This window comes from Staurois parvus, unplaced genomic scaffold, assembly GCF_062004578.1.
Source record: "Staurois parvus isolate SC_StPar_1 unplaced genomic scaffold, SC_StPar_1.0 ptg000652l, whole genome shotgun sequence".
In the NCBI taxonomy this organism is placed as follows: domain Eukaryota; kingdom Metazoa; phylum Chordata; class Amphibia; order Anura; family Ranidae; genus Staurois; species Staurois parvus.
Genome location: NW_028318448.1, coordinates 1,495,495 through 1,517,049, shown reverse-complemented (window position 1 = coordinate 1,517,049; position 21,555 = coordinate 1,495,495). Strand labels below are relative to the sequence as shown.

Sequence of the window (21,555 nt, the reverse complement as noted above, 5' to 3'; positions counted from 1 at the left end):
TTACCACAGAAAGATGTTCCATGCAATCCCGGAGGCAGCAAATATTGCTATGATATACGGTAGATACATTATTTACAAATGATATAAAGAAGCAATAGCAACATTTGCCCAGAGATGTATTTAAAATGTTTTATCAAATAGTAGCTAAGCCCCTTCACCAGCAGAGAAATGGATTTCATAAAGGATTACAAGGTGGATGTGTAGGTTACGGTAAGGTGACGGTGATCATACATTGCAAGCTTTGATGATCAGTAACACACAGAAGAACATTTATGTTTTACTGGTTTATACCTGATTTCCCAGGAAAAACTGATCGCAAAAGGAAAAATGGAAAGAAAATACAATTAGTGTATACGTATTATTGGATCATGAAAACTTAAACATACTACTAGAAGGTCTCATCATCTATGAAAAAAATCCTTCCTTATTTGATAACTGCACAAACAGTAACAGTCACTATCTAAATTCACCATGATGACTTTAGCGCTACTGGGAACATTTAACCCTTTGGCTGCTGGGTCTGTACAGTGGGTTTGTATCTACAGCACTACTACACTGCTACCAGCTAGCCAGCTCCGTATGCGTATGGATCTGACATTCATCCTCCTGTTAAAAGCTCACGGTCACTTTTGTGACTCTAGAGGGGGGAAGGCTGTGTTCTGGTAAAACAAGTGTTTTCCAACCCCCTTCCTTTCCTGAATGAATACAGTTAGTGAGTACCAATCGCTGTTCATTCATCACTGAAGCATAGTAAACTTTGTTTACTATGCTTCAGTTTATTAATGAGGAGCCTCTATGCAGAGACTTCATTTCATTCATATGCAATACAGCTGAGGCTGCAGAGAAAGGGGCTGAGAACTACGTCTTCATTCCCTTTCTCTGTCTCAAAAAAGAGACATCAGGGGTCTGTGTAGACCCCAGATATCTCACTAAAGCCCACCATACATATGAATAAATATTAACAATAAAATTGTAAAAAAATAAATAAATTAAATTTAAGAAAACATAGTAAGGCCTTGTTCACACAGGGCATACTACAGTGTACGTTCCCACACAGGGATGGACGGATGCAACCCTGTGCAGGCAGTCCCAATGATATCAATTAGGATGTAGCAAATGCACAGGCCAGCCATTGCTCCCAATCTGACATCCGTCTTGGTCCGGTTATGTTGTCATTTAGCAGGAATTTTGTAAGTTATGGTATGTTTGTGTCCGTCAATAATGATTGTAGTGTATTTTTAGTGAAAATAATGGTTTGATATACATTTGCGCAACTATTATGGGGCTTAAAAGATCAGTAGCACTTCTTATTCTACAGGTCATGTGCTTTTAGAAAACGTATGGTTTGGGGGGTCTATTACAAATTCTGAAAGCTGTACGTGAAAAATAACCTCCACATTTTTAGAAAAAAAAAATAAAAATTTACAAATATTTGTTATTTATTAACTCATTACAGTTTTAGCTTTTATATTTTGTAGGAATTTAACAGGGTGTTTGTAAGTTTTGCCATGTTTGTGTCTGTAAATAAAGGTTTTTGTGTATTTTTAGTGAAATTATAGTTTTGATATACATTTTCTTAAATATTACAGGGCCTATAAAAATCAGTACACCTTTTATTTTAAAAAATAAAAAAAATGGAAAATTTGCAAAAATGGCCTAGCCACCTGAGTTTAAAAGTGAAATGCAGGGACTGACAGCAAAAGGGTAACACTGCACACCAGAAAATGGGTAGTCTATAGATTAGAAACCAACCAGACATTTTTCATCTTTTGAATAATAACATAAAACATTAATAATGAAGTTGGTCAATCTTGTTTAAAATGATGAGAACCTGCATCCTTTTAAGCCTTTACTCATATTTAGGGAAGTTTAAAAACGACAGCATCTCCTGCACATGATGGATGCTTTACGTGCAACTACAACTATCCATGTGTTTACTGTGAAAAGTGTCTGAGCTATGTCTATGGACATGGATCAAATATTCAGCAATTAATAAATGAAGACCTGTAGCCCTCATTGGCAATGGCCACATAAAAAAAAACCTGAAACTATACTAAAAGAAAGACAATATTTTGTTAACGTGCTCTTTTGCATTAAACGTTTAGATCGACAGGAATAATTAGATCAGTGTAAAAGCTCTTCAAAGTATGTTGACAAGTAAAAATAATACCGAATCTTCCATTTACCTACCCTGTATTTGTTGTCTCCGATCTGTTCAACTTGGAATCGCTTGGCACACTTACATTTAGCTACTTGTCGAGTTACCTGTAACAGTAAGCCAATAATACTTTCACTGTTTAAATGATCTCAGGAAATAATGAACTTAAAGGAATGAACAGAAAATATGAACTGAAAAGAGCTGATAAATATAAAACATGAAAAATACCTCGTCTTCAATTTTGTCAGCATCAGTTACAGGTTTGTAAGCATCTTTGTTTGGGTGAAGGGCTGCTACAAACTCATAATAGTCAATGTAGCCATCACCATCACGATCAAAGATGTCAGCCACTGCACTCATCTCTAGACGGCTGGTAGGAAATTCTGCCAGACAAAATGAAACAGTAAATTAACTGTCTATGAAAAATAGGTAATTTTTTTCAATAGAATGAGGAAGCGATACAACTTTGTCCAGTATTAGTACTTGTTTGTGCTCACATTGGGAATTCCCCTTTTTTTTCTAACTTGGTGACAGAAAGGAAATAAGGAAATATCTTCCCAGTTGGGACATATGCAGCATTAAAAACCTGACACAAGTTCTAACTCTTCAACATTTAAAAATCACTTAAGCACTCGATTAAAGTCCTACAATGGATGTTCACATCTTGCATTTTAAAGAATGTCACACGTCTTTTCTTTTTTTCTACCCCACACTGCACACTTTTCTGTCCTGGTTATTTCAAAACTTATCAAAGTAGAACAAACTGTTACCTTTAGTACCACTTTTTACTCCCTTTTAGATTGTAAGCTCCACAATCAGGGCCCCAAAAATCAACTTGTATTGAAATGTATTGTAACCAGGGGTGGACTGACCATTTGGAAACTTGGGCACTGCCCGAGGAACCGGGGTCAGTAGGGGGCCCCATGAGATGCCCCTAGTGCCTTTTTCATAGGCTTTTTTGAGTTTGGGCAAGGACACAGGGGCCCCATGATCCCCTATTGCCCGGGGGCCCCATGAGTTGTCAGTCCGCCCTTGATTGTAACTCTTCTGTCTCCCTTTATCTTGTCAAGCATTGAAAAACTGTTGGTGCTATATAAATTCTGCATAACTTCACTGTTGTTCCCAGTTAAACTAATTTCCTTACTGCTGACATACAGTAGAATTTCTTAATACTCTACTGTTTTTTTTTTTTGCTTTTTCATTGTTCCCTCAGTCAGATTTTTAAAAAGTCTCATTGGGAGTTCAAAAGATTCTTTCTTTTGAAGTCCCGATGAGACTTTTTAAAAATCTGACTGAAGGAACAATGAAAAAGCAAAAAAAAACCATACTGAAATCTACGCACACTGTCAGTGATAGTTACCTCATCTACAACCTGTCCTCCTTAACCGAATAATCAATTACCAACCCTGCCCAGATCAAGGCGAAGAACAGAAAGAAATATAACACAAAATAATATTTGTCTCTTCCCTACTGCACAGAATCAAATAAAAAAATTGAAAAGCAAAAGAATTCAGGTACCTACTCAATCATTACCACTGTCTGTAATGCAAGATCAATAAGAAATAAGACAACTGGTATAGCCAATGTCAATGTATCCTGTGACCTGACATGCATCATAGAAACATGGCAATATGAAAATGCAGGAACCATTCTGAAAGCAGCAGTTCCAGTAAACACTTAATATTGCACTGCCCAAGAAAAGATCACAAGGGTGGGGGATTGCAAACTGCGTGAAATCAAAACGAAACCTTAGGACCCTCTGCTTGAGCCAACTCACTTATCTAAAAGTACCGTATGTGTTGATGTCAAAGAAACTGTGCTAATCTTCAAGAGCTCTATCCAACCCAGGTCCAACAGACCCACTATTAGTATGCGTTAGCCACATTAGTCTAGTGGTTCAAAAAATTGTATAGTACACTCTCAATACAGGGATCTTTCCATACTAACTTAAGGAAGCCTTTACCAGGCAATTACTAAAAAAAGGTTTTCCTTGGATCCAAAGATCTTGGCCAACTACGGCTTAGTGTCAAAACTTTTTTTTTATTAAAGGTGAATGATAGGGTGTTGTTAACAGGCTAGAAGCCTAGCAGTCAAATAACAAAATCTCTGATAAACTTCCAGCTAGTTTCAGAAAAAAACAAGTACAGAAACAACATTGGTCCACATATTGAATGACCTATTGATGGCCAGAGACAACAGAGAACACTCCACCCCTATTCTTCTTGATCTATCTTCTGCATTTGACACTGTGGACCATAACATATCACTGAATCTCTTAAAGCTGCACTGTGATCTAGAGGGTACAGTGATTAGATGGTTCAAAATCCTCTTATTAGGGAGATCACAAAATTTCACAGCACAAATTAACTCATTGTCTTAGCTTCCATTACATTACAGGGTATATGGCAATGTTATTTGCCATATACAGTGGGGCAAAAAAGTATTTAGTCAGCCACCAATTGTGCAAGTTCTCCCACTTAAAAAGATGAGAGAGGCCTGTAATTGACATCATAGGTAGACCTCAACTATGAGAGACAAAATGAGAAAAAAAATCCAGACAATCATATTGGCTGATTTGGAAAGAATTTATTTGCAAATTATGGTGGAAAATAAGTATTTGGTCAATATCAAAAGTTCATCTCAATACTTTGTTATATATCCTTTGTTGGCAATGACAGAGGTCAAACGTTTCCTGTAAGTCTTCACAAAGTTGGCACACACTGTTGCTGGTATGTTGGCCCATTCCTCCATGCAGATCTCCTCTAGAGCAGTGATGTTTTGGGGCTGTCGCTGGGCAACACGGACTTTCAACTCCCTCCAAAGGTTTTCTATGGGGTTGAGATCTGGAGACTGGCTAGGCCACTCCAGGACCTTGAAATGCTTCTTACGAAGCCACTCCTTCATTGCCTGGGTGGTATGTTTTGGATCATTTTCATGTTGGAAGACTCAGCCATGTTTCATCTTCAATGCCCTTGCTGATGGAAGGAGGTTTGCACTCAAAATCTTGCGATACATGGCCCCATTCCTTCTGTCCTGTACATGGATCAGTCGTCCTGGTCCCTTTGCGGAGAAACAGCCCCAAAGCATGATGTTGCCACCCCCTTGCTTCAAAGTAGGTATGTGGTTCTTTGGATGCAACTCAGCATTCTCTCTCCTCCAAACACAACGAGTTGTGTTTCTACCAAACAGTTCTATTTTGGTTTCATCTGACCATATGACATTCTCCCAATCCTCTTCTGGATCATCCAAATGCTCTCTAGCAAACTTCAGACAGGCCCGGCTTAAGCAGGGGGACACGTCTGGCACTGCAGGATCTGAGTCCCTGGCGGCATAGTGTGTTACTGATAGTAGCCTTTGTTACGTTGGTCCCAGCTCTCTGCAGGTCATTCACTAGGTCCCCCGTGTGGTCCTGGGATTTTTGCTCTCCGTTCTTGTGATCATTTTGACCCTACAGGGTGAGATCTTGCGTGGAGCCCCAGATCGAGGGAGATTATCAATGGTCTTGTATGTCTTCCATTTTCTAATTATTGCTCCCACAGTTGATTTGTTCACACCAAGCTGCTTGCCTATTGCAGATTCAGTCTTCCCAGCCTGGTGCAGGTCTACAATTTTGTTTCTGGTGTCCTTTGACAGCTCTTTGGTCTTCACCATAGTGGAGTTTGGAGTGTGACTGTTTGAGTTGTGGATAGGTGTCTTTTATACTGATAACAAGTTTAAACAGGTGCCATTGATACAGGTAATGAGTGCAGGACAGAGGAGCCTCTTAAAGAAGAAGGTACAGGTCTGTGAGAGCCAGAAATCTTGCTTGTTTGTAGGTGACAAATACTTATTTTCCACCATAATTTGCAAATAAATTCTTTCCAAATCAGCCAATGTGATTGTCTGGATTTTTTTTCTCATTTTGTCTCTCATAGTTGAGGTCTACCTATGATGCCAATTACAGGCCTCTCTCATCTTTTTAAGTGGGAGAACTTGCACAATTGGTGGCTGACTAAATACTTTTTTGCCCCACTGTACACAATGCCACTGGGAAATATCATCCAGCAGCATGGTCTTAGTTAAAATTGCTATATAGATCACACACAACTCCACTGTCTTTCAAACCAGACACTGGTAACCCTGCAACCAAGATCAACTGGAGTCCTACTGGCATGCAACAGTGGATGAACTGTAGCTGGCTGAAATGGAATCCAGACAAGGCAAAAGTACTAATTTGAGGACTGAGGATTAAATCAAAGTGACAGCAAAAACATCCACATGGTTTAACCTTGTTCTCAGACCATACACACAGCTTGAGCATTATTCTGGATATTAAAGTGATTGTAAAGGTTCTTGCAAAGAAAAAAATAACTACCATGTTATACTTACCTGCTCTGTGCAAGTTCACATGGTGTTGCTCAGCTAAGCACCTCCCTCCCTTCCCTTGTCACTGAATTTGATTGACTGCAGCAGAAGCCAATGGCTACCGCTGCTCTCACCGAGTCCAGTGAGAAGAGAGACAGAGCAGAGCAGCTGCTCTTGGTCACAGCGCTGGATTAAGATCAGGTAAGTATTTAGGAGGGGGGGGGGCTGGGTGGGAAACTGCACTTAAGAGGTTTTTTTACCTTAATGCAAGGAATGCATCCACTTTAACATATCAATAAAGCAACAGGTATTATCTGTTATTGAATTATGCTTTCACCGTCTCAGGAATATTAGAATTAAACTGAATCCAGTGAAGATTATGTCAAAATTGTTCCATGCTTTTGTATTGGTTTGCTGCAACTCCCTCTGCTATGAACACTCTGAAAAAAGAACTACATCATTTTCAGCTTGTGGAGAACATAGCAGCTAGACTACCCACCCACCAACTCAGTCACTGCTACATCACAACAATTCTTTGCTTTCTACACTGGCTTCCAAGGGATTGCCTTTAAAATTGGACTGTTTGCTTTTAAAGCCCTATACAACTTGGACCCTGCTATCTGGTTTCCCATGCTCTTAAATGCTCCCTCCCCTCCTGAAAGAAAGGAACATTATACATATCAAGAGTCATCTTAAAATCTTTTGGGTCTTGTGCATTTTATCATGCAGCACCAACAATATGGAACTCACTGCCATCCACTGTCTGGGAAGCACCCTCTTTGGACATTTTTAAAAGCAGACTTTCTTTTCTCCCTTGTTTCATAGAAGAGAGAGAACAATATTCTACAGCAAGTCAGCATGTGTGATTTTGGCTGTTTGTAGAATGTGTTGATATAATGATGTTTTAACCTTTTGTAAAAAAAAATTTAATGTGTTTATACAATTTTGTGGATTTTGCTTTAAAAGTCCCAATACATCGTAAAAAGGGTTCTAGTTCTCGGGATGTTGGCAACTAGAAAATGAACACTGTGTTGGACCCACATATTCTAAAAGCAAACTTAAGACACATCTATTCACCTAGACTTACAGCTGACAAATCCTTCTCTTCAAAGATTATTATATTGTTTGACATACAATAAGAAGACACCTCACAGTGCAATACAATTACAAAATAAGACACACCAAATAGATAAAACTTGTGAAGCCAAGGAATAAAACAATCCTTCATGTGACATAATATTATACTGCCAGTTATGCAGCTCATATCTGAAATGAATTATTGCAAATCAAAATAAAGTTAAATCTACTCAGTAGCCAATAAGACCAAACAGGTGTTGCCGAAGGTCTTGCAACATCAATATCTGCAGTATCTGTACTTTTTCAAGAACACTGGTGGGCATGAATGTTCAGACCTCACCATTTCTTGGTGGCAACTACAGGAATGAGTTACCTAAATATTTTCAATTCTACAAATACAGTATAATGAAACTATACAAAATATCTTACTTGACGAAAGAATTCCTTCTATAAATTCCTGCCGTGTTATCTTCCCATCTTGATCTTTGTCTATCCTCCGGAAGAAGTCCATTACCCGTGATTTCTTATGATTCATCCACCTCATATATTTCTTTCTCCATACATCAAAATCAAAGTTGGCAAACTCTTTGAGCTTTAATAAAAAAAAATACAGCGCTAAGGTTTTCCTCCAAAACTTAGCTGTGACTCCAGTAAGAAACACCACTGGTGAGAAACTTTTTACTTTAGGCTTATGTCTTTACCAGTGCAAGAAAATATGGAAATTGGTTTCTGAGCCCCTGGTAACCAAACAATAGTGTGCATAGACAAAAACAACAGTATATATATAGATATATACATATATTTAAAAAAATAACAAGTGATGTTGCACTGTTATAAGGTAACTATAAATAAAAAGACAATGAGGACATAACTGAAGAAAACGTCCATAAATGTGAAATCAATCAATTTTCATTCAGTGATAAAGTTTTTCAACAAGTCATGTGTTTTTCTTCTTGTACTGATATCCCAAACATCATCAAGTGAAACAGTGTGCATTATAAAAGTAGTGCCACCTCAGTGCTCACAGAACTCTCACCTCAAAGCACATGAAAATGCGCTTAGTAATATCAAGTAGATAGAAGCGTTCTTCATTCTTTCAATCCACAACCATGTGATAGTGATCAGACACCTTTGAACTTTCAATAGAATGCCAAACCAGAGCTAGAGATTGGTCCCTTTAAAGGTAATGGAGGTCGCACATTTCTATCCTTAGTTCTTAGAAAGCTTTTTCAATTCCTGGAATGTCGACAAAGGCCAGAGGGCCCCAGAAGCAGATTACCAGCTGATCTCAGCTGATCCACATGGTTGTGGATTGAAAAAGTGAAGAACCCTTCTGTCTGTCTATTTGTTATTACTAAGCGCATTTTCATGTGCTCTGAGGTGAGAGTTCTGTGAGCACTGAGGTGGCACTACTTGTTTAATGCACACTGTTTCACTTGATGATGTTTGGGATATCAGTACAAGAAGAAAAACACATGAATTGTTGAAGAACTTTATCACTGAATGAAAATTGATTGATTTCACATATATGGACTTATTTATGGATTTTTTATTCAGTCATGTCCTTTTTATTTATAGTTAACTTATAGCAGCGCGACATCACTTATTTATTATTGATTTGCTTTTATTGTGGGAACACAATTTGATGTTAGCAGCAGCCATCATTGTCACATTCATTACACTTTGGCCTCTTATTATTTAAGCAGCACAGGGGTTTCAATTTATTTCAATTAGATATATATATATATATATATATATATATATCATGATTATCTGCTTTATATACAAGTTAGTAATTAGGTAAATACTTGGCAAACGCCACCCAAAACATATATATTTACATACTGGATGAGTACCAGCAAATAGACTCACCCTTTGGCTTATCACTGCATTTGTAGTCTCAAGTGACAAGATTTTCCTCTCCAGAGTCTCCACCTCCTTTCATATGGTAAAAGCAAGGTCTCACTCTTTATATTAGATAACCCACTAAGCATGACACTATCATTGTGATCAGCAATGGGCACATCAGTTTGGTACAACTAGGAAATGTAGCAAACACATAATGATACTAGAATTCCTGAGATATATAAAATACCAGCACATGGCTTAACTTGCCAGCTGCTACACAAAACTGAAATATTAGTGGCATTTAATTAAAGACAAATTTGTCTGCAGAAAATTACAGTACCTCTTCCAGCCTATCCAAGGCATCATTCAGATTTCTTCTTCTCTCTAATGCCAAAAGCCACACATGTTGCCATTTGCTAACTAATAAATTGACCCTTGGGTTCTTTGTTTCTAGTGGAGCTTGTGTGCCAGATGGATAAAGGTGTGTTGTGGGTGACCGCTTTCCTGTTAAAACACACAATATGCCAGAGTTCAGCGTTTACTAGAAAATAATGTAACTTTAAAATAACACAAAATGTTTCCATAGCTTATATTTAAAGCAATAAAATGTGTTTGTATATTATTTAGGGCTCCAAGAAGGTTATTTAGACAGTATGAGAAAATTATTCAGTGAGTTTTTTCTATCCAAAAAAATGGATCATATATGCGATAACATATTCTTCTTTTGTGGATACAGAACTATTTTCATGCATCTTTGTGATCTCAACAATGTATTTTCTGTTCTTTAATACTTACGACCTGTTCTCCCCTTGCCTAAGACCGGGATTTGAGATTGCCCTGATGTAGATTCAGCAGCTTTCCTCTTGTAAGTCTTTGTGACTTTATCTACATCTGGCTGTTTTCTAGTCATTTCTTCCATAAATGCCTGAAACATTACATAGCTCATGTAAAAATGTGGCACAAAATCAACAGGCTAGAATGCAAAAAAAAAGTCATTAGTGTTCTTGGAAGACCTTGTCATTAAATATATATTACCTGATGTTCTGCTATCAGAGCTTTAACTTCATCGATCTCCTCTGGGATGTCTTCCTTGTCTTTTTCATTGAGTGTAGTCTCTGCCCACTGTAACCATGTCAGAAGAGATTCCAGCAACTCCTTTTTGGCTATCAATTCTTCCAATGCTGCAGCAAGCCTTTGTTGATGCTGCTTTGCCCAGGTTAAGACCTTAAAAATGTCAAACCACATAAAAGATCAGTATTGTGTCAGTTCTGTGCCCTCTCATGGTGTGAATAGAGATTATAACCCAGGATTCTCAACCAAGCAGGTTGAGCTGCTTCAAGGGCATTATGTAATGCAGATGAAACTGACTTTTCACTTTCCTCATGGTTTCGTAAAGTCCATTTTGGGACCTGGAGCCTGGAGATTTCAAAGTGATCTGGGAGAGATGAAATCTCCAATCCAGGGTCCATGTGTTGTGAACCACCAGCACACTAATTGTACAGGTGTGTTCACAGCTTTACATAATAACCTGACTAGGGTTCTGGGCTCCACCAGGCAGACAGAAGAGGTCTCTGCCTAGGAGTACAGATTGGAGCCAGAGTAGCAAGCGGCTGCCAAGTCCGTGGACCAAGCTGTTGAGAGAGGTCCTAAGTGGTATACTGTCATGGTCTGTAGGAGACAGAGCAGGACTTGAAGAGTAAAGCCTGAGCTATGGTGATGTATGTGTAAACTAGGAGACTACACATGTATTTTCTTTGAATGTTCATTTGTTTTGATGGAAGATAAATGCAGAAAACCCCTCTGACAAATGCCTATGGCTTTGATTTTCTGGAACTTTGAACTTTTTTAAAATAAAATTGGGCTAGAAAATCCCTAAATCCTTTAAAGCTCTACCATTTGATGCTAGTTCTCACAATATGCACAAATACAGTTATTAAAATGGTTTTAGAAGCACCTGAGTATATAAAGTGTCCAGAAAATGACTTAAAATATTCTAACAATGATTTTGCTTAGACTGCAGGAGGTCATGAGCTCATTCCTTTTAGCTCTTTTAATATCTCAAGGTGCACACATACGTGTGGCAGGGCATTTGCAGGTAGCCTGTACATGCTGTACTATGCCGTGGAGCTGCTTCCACAGGGCACCTGAACATTCATTACTAAACATAAGTATCTACTGTTCATGAAGATTGAGATGGCTACAGAAGAAACTCAAATCCTGGTGGTTTGTCTTGTCCTACACCCAGAATAGCAAGTAATAGAAAAGACTCAATTCTCCTATGTATGTAAACATGCAGGTGTATTTATATGGGTGGCTGTGTGTGCTCAATGGGGTCCACAGGAGCCCAATGCTCAGCAGCTTGGTCTCCAATAGTACATTTTTACTGCATTCTTTGTTCCTGCTTCAGCAATTTCTTCTCACAACTGTCACCGGGACAGGACGTGTAAGCCTATCAGCCCAAAACAGACAGAAATTAAACCTGACAAGGGTTCTCTTGCTCACTATATTAAAAACAAAGACTTGGCTGTAGTAAGACTGGAGAAAATATAGTGGATATTTAAACCACTTCAGCTCTCATGCCTTTTTATTCTTTATGGACCATAGCAATTTTTACAATTTCACTATGAGTCTCTTTATTTGGTCATACCTATAGTATTACTTTGTATAAAAAACATGCAATGTTCCTGGCTAGAAAACACACATCACCTGGCACCTACCTCCTCAGTCTTACTGTCCCTGGCCCTTCTCCTCCATTAATTTAATTTCAGTTCTTTCAATCATGAAGACTCCATATGTGAGCATTACCTAGGGTGGTCTGCATGCATACGCAGTCTTCTTAGGAACACCCATTCTCACACTGCCATTCACCCAAGAGGCTACTGCTTGCATCAGGACTGAGGGCTCTTGAGCACAGTACTGAGGCAGGATACTTCAGGAGACTATGTACAGAACCCTAACACCCATTCCCAGCAGCCATGAAAAATAGACACCCAGTGATAACATCACTTGTCTACAACAAGGTATGAACCTTGATTAAATGATCAAGGTGCTCCATTGACTAAATGTAAAATAGAATATGGACGGTATACGCTTTGAAGGCACCATCTTTTTTACATCTATTCGCTGGAGCACCTTGACAGTTTAATTATTTTAGGACATATCTCTTATGTTCAAAATCCTTAAGTGGTATAACGAATAAATATTGACACAAAGTAAACAAATTCCTTATAAATACAGATATATAAAAGCTTACATACCTCCTCAAACCTAGCTTTAATAATGGTTATCCAGTGCTTAATAGTAGTAATGGAGTCTGGATGACAAACAGAAAGGATTGCTTCTCCCTTACTCGCTCCATTATTCAGCTCAGTTCTTTTTTCCTCAATATTCCTCATGAATTCCTAAAGAGGGACATATTATATACATGTAATCACTGACAAATCTCCATACATTATGACACGATGAATATAGCTATTAAAGAAAGCGTGAGTTCTTTTGGATTATTAGCTATCACAATTGCTACCAGAGTCAAGGTAGGTTGCTAGATTACACAACTGTTTCATGATTGGTTTCAAACCTTACATGCAGTTGTCCTACAGTATATCCACTGATTTACTGAATCATCAAGCACTTTTTACATTGTGAGCAACAGCATTAACAATGCAGAAATAAAACAAAAAACTGTATTCTTAAAGTATGAGATAATGTCCAATAATATGAAACCTAAAGTTTCCCAGCTGTGGTCAAACAACCCCCATGATTCTGTTATCTCTAAAATTCCTTATGAACTAGTTATTTGGAACTGTACAGAAAAGTGTTGATATATGACCATTACATAATGCAAGAATGCAGTAACAACTTTTTTTTTTAACAAGCAAAGTATGTTTTAAGCTGTGTATTTAGTGTATAACTTGTTTGAGACCTAAAGTAAAGAGGTTTTTACACCCCAAAACATAAAATAAATTAAAAATAAGTGGGTGTTCCAATAAATTAGCAAGCAATGATCTTAAACTGAAAAGGCACTATCCTTGACTGTTGCACTACGTTACCTAATAAGAGTTATTACATCGCTTCACCCAGCTGTTCTGTCAAATGTCCTGAGCCTGTCCAGACTTTGGAGGTCTCCAGAGAAGGGGGCTCTCTTATGGGGGTTGGGGGGGGGGGGGGGGGCAGGCATGAAGACGAACAGGGGTTGTAACATTATATCAGACAGAAGGTGAAATCTATGTTCTTTTTTAACATGGCACCAAAAAGCAAACACTTCAATTGGTGATTTCATCTTTTAATCTTTTCCGCTCAAAACACTTTTGCTACTCAGACATCAGGCAGGTACTTGTGACAGGCACTCACTGCAAGTTGACACCTATGGTCACTAATCCTATGAGCCTTTATTTTGGTCTGACCAAGAAGGCTATACAGTGACTGTACCCATGCATAATGAAGAGTTGGTGGTGAAGCAGAATGTGACAAAATCAAGAAGGCTTTACTAAAGAATAAGAATATTCATAGTCCCTGTGCAGGTAAAAAAAATTGCACCCATTATCAGAAGATCGCAGGTACAATCTTAGGCTCCTGCAAACTCTAACCATGGCTATCTATCTGTAGCTCGTATGGGCAGGCAGTTACTTGAGTGCAGGAAGATCAATGGACTATGAGAGCGCTCAGCAGCACCCTCATAGTTCATTGAAGGCGACAAGCCATCATTTGCATTGGCTGACCGTACTTGTAGGCATTAATTTACAGGAAACTGTAAACAAATGACGTGGCTGTTAATGGCCGTGCTGTTTTCAAGTTGTGACAGCTAGTGCAGGGAGAAGATCCCACACCCTTTGTCATAGGGAAGGGGGAATCTGGAGGAAGGGGGGAAGAGGCTGCAGATGCTAGAACATGTTACATGTTCCACCCTACAAATTGGTATAACATGTAACATGTTCTGAATGTTAACTTATCCTTTAAGTCTTTATTTACGACTGACCAAGAATGCTGTACAATGACTGAACAATATTTACACAATTTATAGCCCACAAATGGCTACCAAAGAAATAGTTTGGTTGGATTTACAGTAATTAGCTGTTCTGATAACCTAAACTGTGCCAGAGCAATGAACATGTCATGAGTCTTACATCTTCAATTAAATGTTACATGTTTTGTCTCTTATGCATTAAAATTACCTAATTGCCTGTCTGCCCCTGCCAGATATTTGGCAATATCGAGATAATAAATGGCGAGCGCTGTGTATAGCAAAAAGCAGCTAGTACAAGAGACAATGACAATAAATCTCACAGTAACATATGTGTATAAAGTGCAGCACTAAATCATATAGTAAAACATCCAAGAGTTTACATACAAGTGCAAATAAAGCATAAACTTTGGGGAAACAATAGATGAAGAAAGTCCATACAGTGTAAAATATAAGTGCTAGTGTAAATCACAAAAAATGTGACAAAATATAGTCCATATATATGTCAGTGGTACTGCAAGACACAAAACAGCAACGTGTCCAACTCCAAAACAGTGCCAAGGGATCCAGTGAACACTCCACCACCACTATGCACTCACCAGAATGCTACTGGTATAGTAGCAACGATTGATGGTCAATCAGATGTAATATTCACAAACATTAGCCAGAGATCCTTCTAGAAGGAAAGCTAACCACACGGAACCCAAAAGAACATTTATAGTGCTGACTTTTTTATAGTGCCTACGTGCTGACATCACGCCGTCATGTCCGTGATCTGGAGCGGCAGCCATTTTGGTATGTATATTCAAACATGTATACACTGTTTCCACGAGGAAAGTTTTTATTTTGCCTTTTAATAAATACTACATTATAAAGGTTATGTTGGGCTCCGTGTGGTTAGCTTTCCTCCTGGCTAAGGATTGTGAATATTGCATCTGATTGGCCATCGATCATTGCTACTATACCAGTAGCACATTGCTGTTTTGTGTCTTGCAGTACCACTGACATATATATAAGGGACTATATTTTGTCACATTTTTTGTGACTTACACTAGCACTTATATTTTACACTGTATGGACTTTAAACATTTGGCAATGCCGAAGTCAACAGAATGCGCATACACAGGAATGACGTCATCTGCACCCAACTAATGAAAGCGGCCTGTGATCGATACCCAGAAGCCAGCGGCTCAAAGATGTCAGCCACTGGAGGGGAGCTCCAGGATGTCACATCGCTGGAGCTGAGGTGAGTTTAGTTGAATTATCAATTCCTCTAACATATTCTCTTCATGGTAACAGCAGGATAAAAGCAGATGTATTTAGTGTAGGACCATGAAAGAGCCAAATGCTGTGTGTTAGAGGACTTTCGTATTTTTTTTTTATTTTTGCAAACCCCTATTTTAATCTACTTTACCATAAAAAAAAATCTAAATATGCAAACCAAAAAATAAGCCAAGATAAATATATTGGGGGTGATCTCAACAAACCTGTCTAAAACATTAGCAAGTATAAGATAACAGGAGTGTTTCAGAAATGTATGAAAACAGCAAGGAGAAATAACACTTCTAATTTCTTTCCGTACTATACTGCTGTTCCAAAATAAACATCATGCTTGTTGTAATTTGAATGCCTTTGCCTCATAAAGTTGTCTTGGAAGCTAGTGATCTTTTTATACCTTACGTTTATGTTCTCATGCAAAGAATCAGAGTCAGATGATAAACTTTTTTTCTGCAGATTTTTCTCTGACTCAAATTCGATTTGCACTGAAGTTCAACACTATAAAGTGGCAATAGAATGTTAATGCAGGCACCCAGAGGTGTCAGTTTTCTAGAGAACACCAGTATCCCTGACAGTATCCCTGACATCTGGGGCACTGTATTATTATTATTATATAGTATTTTTATAGCGCCAAAGGGTTTGCTCAGCGCTGTACAATAGCAAGGGGACAGAACATGAGACAGGACAGAAACAATACAATACACGAGGGGTTCGAGGGCCCTGCTCTTTCGAGCTTACAATCTAGGAGGGAGGGGAAGTGGAACATGAGGAAATGGCTGTGGGGAATGAAGTGGTAGGAGGAGTGGAGGAGGTCAGTTGTTAGGTGAGGGTGGGGTAGGCCTCCCTGAAGAGGTGGGTCTTCAGGGTGCGCCTGAAGGCGATGAGGGTATGTGACAGTCTAATGGACTGGGGTAGGGAATTCCAGAGGATGGAGGAGGTCCTGGAGAAATCCTGCAATCGGGCATGGGAGGAGGAGACCAGGGAGCTAGAAAGTAGGAGGTCCTGTGAGGAGCGAAGGGCACGGGTGGGGTGGTATTTAGGTATCAGGTCGGTTAAGTAGTTTGGGGCGGCGTTGTGAATGGCTTTGTAGGTCAGGGTTAGCAATTTGAATTTGATGCGTTGGGCAATCGGGAGCCAGTGAAGGGATTGGCAGAGGGGGGTAGCAGATGTGGAGCGGTTGTTGAGGTGGATGAGTCTAGCCGCTGAGTTCAGGATCAACTGGAGTGGGGATAGAGTTCATTTGGGTAGGCCAGTGAGGAGGGAGTTGCAGCAGTCCAGGCGTGAGATGATGAGGGAGTGTATGAGTTGTTTGGTAGTGTCCGGGGTGAGGAATGTACGTATCTTGGAGATGTTGCGGATGTTGTAATATGCAAGTTTCACTTTAACTATGAAGTCAGTATATTAGCCCACCCCTTGCGCCTCACTTTAGGTCAGCTATGCCTCTAATCACATTTAGTGCCACAACTGGTCAGCTGTAGGTGGACTTGAGCAAGTCAATCTGCTGACTTCCAAAAGCCAAAGTTCGCCGTTACATATAACAGTAGGAGCGTTACTTGGGGACTTAGAAGGCAACTCTAAATAATTTCATTAACATTTGGTTTTTACTTAAGAACTTACTGTATTCATACCTAGTACAGTGAGCTGCGTAGGTCAGAATTGATCAATGCAGGTTCAATGCAAGAACACAATAAAACAACCAATACAAGTGCATTGATATGTGTAGCATGTCTGCTTTTTTTTAAAAAAATTGTGTGGCACTGCATATCAGCATGTGGCAATGAGCTGTTGTGCATAGAGTTAAATGAAGTGTCATTTTGTGGCACTTCGTAAAAGTAAAAAAAAAAATTTAAGAAAAAAATCAGTGTGATTTATTGTAACAATTCATTGCACTGCTCCTATGCAAGACACAGCATAATGTATGCATTAACATGCACAGGCTAGTGCGAATGGGCTCTTATTATAGCATAAAACATGCACTCTTTAAAAGGTTCATCTTATACAATCTTTTCTGTTTAACAAAAGCAAAACTAACAGAACATATATTAATATACAGGTAAATGAGCTTAACAGTAATAAGGGGAAATAAGGTGCATTACACAACAAAGCTGACAGCGTGTCTATATCTTTCACGTCATCTCTGTTCTCTGACAGCATATTATGATGCCACTGATAAACTACTGCCAAGTGACAATGACTAAAGGTTTATGTTTTATTTAATGACTGTAAAACCTCTCTGGAAATGGATGCACATCAAAAAAGAAGAAGAATGCCTGAGAATGTGCGATAAATTGAAAACTCAAATCCTAAAGGAAATGGACGATTAGTCTTTTAATAATTTAGAAGACCAAGCTGTCAAATTGGTAAAAAAAATGCAACTGTTTTAAATATAATTATTTATTACATTTTAATTAAAAATAACATATGTAAATCGTTTTATATGAGTCCCGTGTCACAAGAATAATAGTAACATACTGAAGTAATTCTGAACGAGTGGTGGTAAGTTCTATATTTGTAATGTACAATAATGAAAAGTCTTTTAAACCCCTAGCCCAGACACAAGATTTAGCACTTTAGAAAAATGCAGAAAAATCAAAGCCGCATAAAAGACAACATTCGCTTATTGTTTATACTGTATGCAATTTTCCATTGCTGGGATGAAGGAAAAATAAAAAATTCATGCCACATCCTTTTTAATGCCTGCATAACTTTGTACTCACCCTGTGTTGTTCAATTAGTGTCTTTAGAGAATCTTCATCATCGGGGAGGACCCCATGAAATCTCAGGGTCTGTTCTGCCTCAGCCAGCCACTCCAACAAGATATGCACAGCCGAGTGAAACTCCTCTGCCTGGAAAAATACATAATCTGTTAAATTCATTTTGTCACATCCAAATCATTTTTCTTATTAAAGCTATGTTCTTACCCTATAAACTAACCCATCCTCTCACTGAACATATTTATAGCACCTTCAAAAATAATAAGCTAACTGCATATAAGAACTATAAAGCACACCTTATGGATCTGTAAAATGCCAGTGTGTCAAGAACTATTTGGATGGCAGAAAGTGTGTGATTTATAAACAGAATATCTCTTCTTTCATTTAAGAGTCTTTACATAAGCTGAGCTGTAAATCTGCCAAGCTAGCTCTTACTGAATGTTCACTAGTGTAAACTGTCTCCTGTCAGAGTTCAGTACAGAGACCAGGCTGGTATATTCACTCATCACTTGGTGAGAAATGACCTCTTAAATGTAGTAGAGGACAGGAATTCATGTTATAACTGATTATAATCCCTACATGAGCGCACCTGACGCAGGGCTTCTTCCAGTCTGGTCTGTTTGGATACAGATAAAGTGCATACACTATCCCAGCGGGTGCCTAATTCCTGCATTTGGGCTTTCACCCAAGAAGAGTCATCACGACTTCCTTCAATTAACTCTCTGGCAGATCGCTTGAGGGCCTGAATACTGCTGCTTCTCTTTCCCAGCTCTTTTTGAAAAACCTAAGAGAGAAAGACAGCTTTAATATAATGCAAGACACAAGACACATTAGCCTTTACATCTTTAATCCTCTTCATAGATCGGGATATCAGTGCATTGCATTCTACATTTTTGTCTTACATTAAATACACAAATCCAGAAAAAAATTTTTTCTTTTGCATTGGATAGTGTGCGGTGGGGTTAGAATGTCTCTTGGGTCTTTATTGCTGTGCTCTAATTGTGGGGTCAGAATTTCAGGAAGTTTTCAAAGCATTTCCATCAATGAAAGGAGCAGCAACAAAAATACCTTTTTTCGTACTAAAATGGGGAAGGGTTAGAACTTCCATGACAATATTATTCTTATCTGTGCTATTCTTTGTGTGCGTCAAATGACATACTCTTCTAGGTAGGAGTATGTATGTAGGTAATTAGGTAAGAGTGTACATATATCTTTAGAGCAATTATGCAATATATTATAAAGTGAATGTATATGTAATTAGGAATATTTGTGGTAGAATTTTCAGGAATAGTTTGCATAGGGTATGTGTCAGAATGCACATAGGAAGGAAACAGTAAAAGGTGCATATAAAGTGCAGTATAAAGTGCTCCTTTTTCAAGCCTGAGCAGTTACGCTCGGAAACATGTAGCCACACTCCCCATGCTGCGGTCCCTCCAGGTATGAAGTCACTTCGGGTCCTGTACAGTCCAGGCACGTCAGGGTAGCTCCCAGATTTCCAGTTTTGTTTGTGGTGTCTTACACAGCTCCTGACAGTGGTATCTGCTTTCTGGATCCTGAAGACACACTAAGACTCAACAACAAACCACACTGGATGGATTACATACTCCTATTCATAAGATGCCACTTGGGATTTTTAAGTCTTGTCCTATATACTGCACTTCGTTGGCACCCGATGCTGTTTCCTTTCATGTGTATGATTATGTTGTAGTGTAGCTGTATCACTACTTTTGCCATTCTTTATAATTCTCCGTGAACGTACATGTGAGTGCGAATGTAGATATGTCCATGTTTGTGAGTAGGTTTGACTGTGAATGACAGGATATTTAAGATAATAAGTGGAGAGAAGTGTGGTGTGTGTGTGAATGCGTACATTTGTACTTATATGCATGTATATGTGTGATACCATGCATGTGCATGTATGTGGGTGTGATATATACCAGGGGCGGACTGACAACTCATGGGGTCCCCGGGCAATAGGGGATCATGGTTCCCCTGTGTCCTTGCCCAAACTCAAAAAAGCCTATGAAATAGGTACCAGGGGCATCTCATGGGGCCCCCTACTGACCCCGGGCCCTCGGGCAGTGCCCGAGTTTCCAAATGGTCAGTCCACCCCTGATATATACTGACCACATCTAATCCCCAAATACACGATTAAATAAATATATAAATACATGCAGTGCTCATGGATGAGGTGCAGTATGCACTTATACCACCAGAGGTAGGCAACCTATAGCTCTGTAGCATAGGAGGCAAGGTGGGTAGTACAATACTAAAAAAAAATCTAGCACAAGCCAAAAACAACAAAAGAGAACTGGATTTCTATGGCTTTCTTTATACATTAAAGCCAGGTTCAAGTATTAATCTAAATAAAGAATTACAATTTATTGAACTGTATATATAACAAATAAGGAAAGAAAAATAGGTAGCCAGAGGTTGAACATTACTTTGTGGTTGTCAATGAGATTCATCACTACATCAATATCTCCTTGTACTGGTTGATCTTCAGCCAGCTGTGGTTCCACTTTGTACAGCCAATCAATAAGAGCCTGCAAGGCATCTGTAAACTGGCCAGAGAACAGCAGTGCTTCCTCCAGTTTGTTTTGTCTGGGTTACACAAAAACAATAAAAATACACATGTTGAATTGAAAACCTGTGTTTTATTATTTCTTCAGCGACACTGTATATTATATATTGCATAACAGACCCACACACCAGTTTGTCCTGCAAATATGTTTTAATAAAAGGTCTAATAACAACAACTAAAATCTCTTGATGTTCTAAGCACTGCAGTTATACAAAATTACAGAACTAGCACAAAACACTTACATGCTGTGTTAGATATGAGATTTTTGGCTACAAATACAATGTTATACGTATAATCTTAAGTAGAAAGCAGACCGTACTTTGGCCTGCCGCGTTGCCATAAGTAGCTGCTGGAGAGGGGGGTCTAAAGTGTCTTTTTATTTTTTTTTATTTTTTGCTGACATTTTCATTATGGAGATTCCCAGGTCCCTGGCCCCCTAGGTGCTCTAAGACGTAACTGGAAGTACAGTATGAGAACAAAGGGCGTCCGATCAGCAGCACTCCAAACAATCCACTTTATTGAACCAAGATAAAACCAATACAGACGGTGGAAATACAGGGGACTGGCAGGTAGACACGTGTCACACTAAAGA

The 21,555-nt window shown here is 38.8% G+C and overlaps 1 protein-coding gene across 6 annotated transcripts in view; it reads right to left on the bottom strand.

Moving 5' to 3' along the window:
* The window catches only part of DST (dystonin), a 675,093-nt gene that overhangs the window by 13,495 nt on the left and 640,043 nt on the right, over positions 1-21,555 (bottom strand). For all 6 annotated transcript variants that reach the window (XM_089694126.1, XM_089694129.1, XM_089694130.1 and 3 more), the window contains 11 exons: positions 20,824-20,983; positions 18,969-19,163; positions 18,383-18,511; positions 12,685-12,828; positions 10,463-10,651; positions 10,223-10,352; positions 9,768-9,931; positions 8,009-8,171; positions 2,387-2,541; positions 2,191-2,265; positions 292-309 (listed from right to left, as the gene is read on the bottom strand). In XM_089694126.1, the coding sequence (XP_089550252.1) occupies positions 292-309; positions 2,191-2,265; positions 2,387-2,541; positions 8,009-8,171; positions 9,768-9,931; positions 10,223-10,352; positions 10,463-10,651; positions 12,685-12,828; positions 18,383-18,511; positions 18,969-19,163; positions 20,824-20,983 (1,522 nt within the window). The remainder of the gene's footprint in view (positions 1-291; positions 310-2,190; positions 2,266-2,386; positions 2,542-8,008; positions 8,172-9,767; positions 9,932-10,222; positions 10,353-10,462; positions 10,652-12,684; positions 12,829-18,382; positions 18,512-18,968; positions 19,164-20,823; positions 20,984-21,555) is intronic.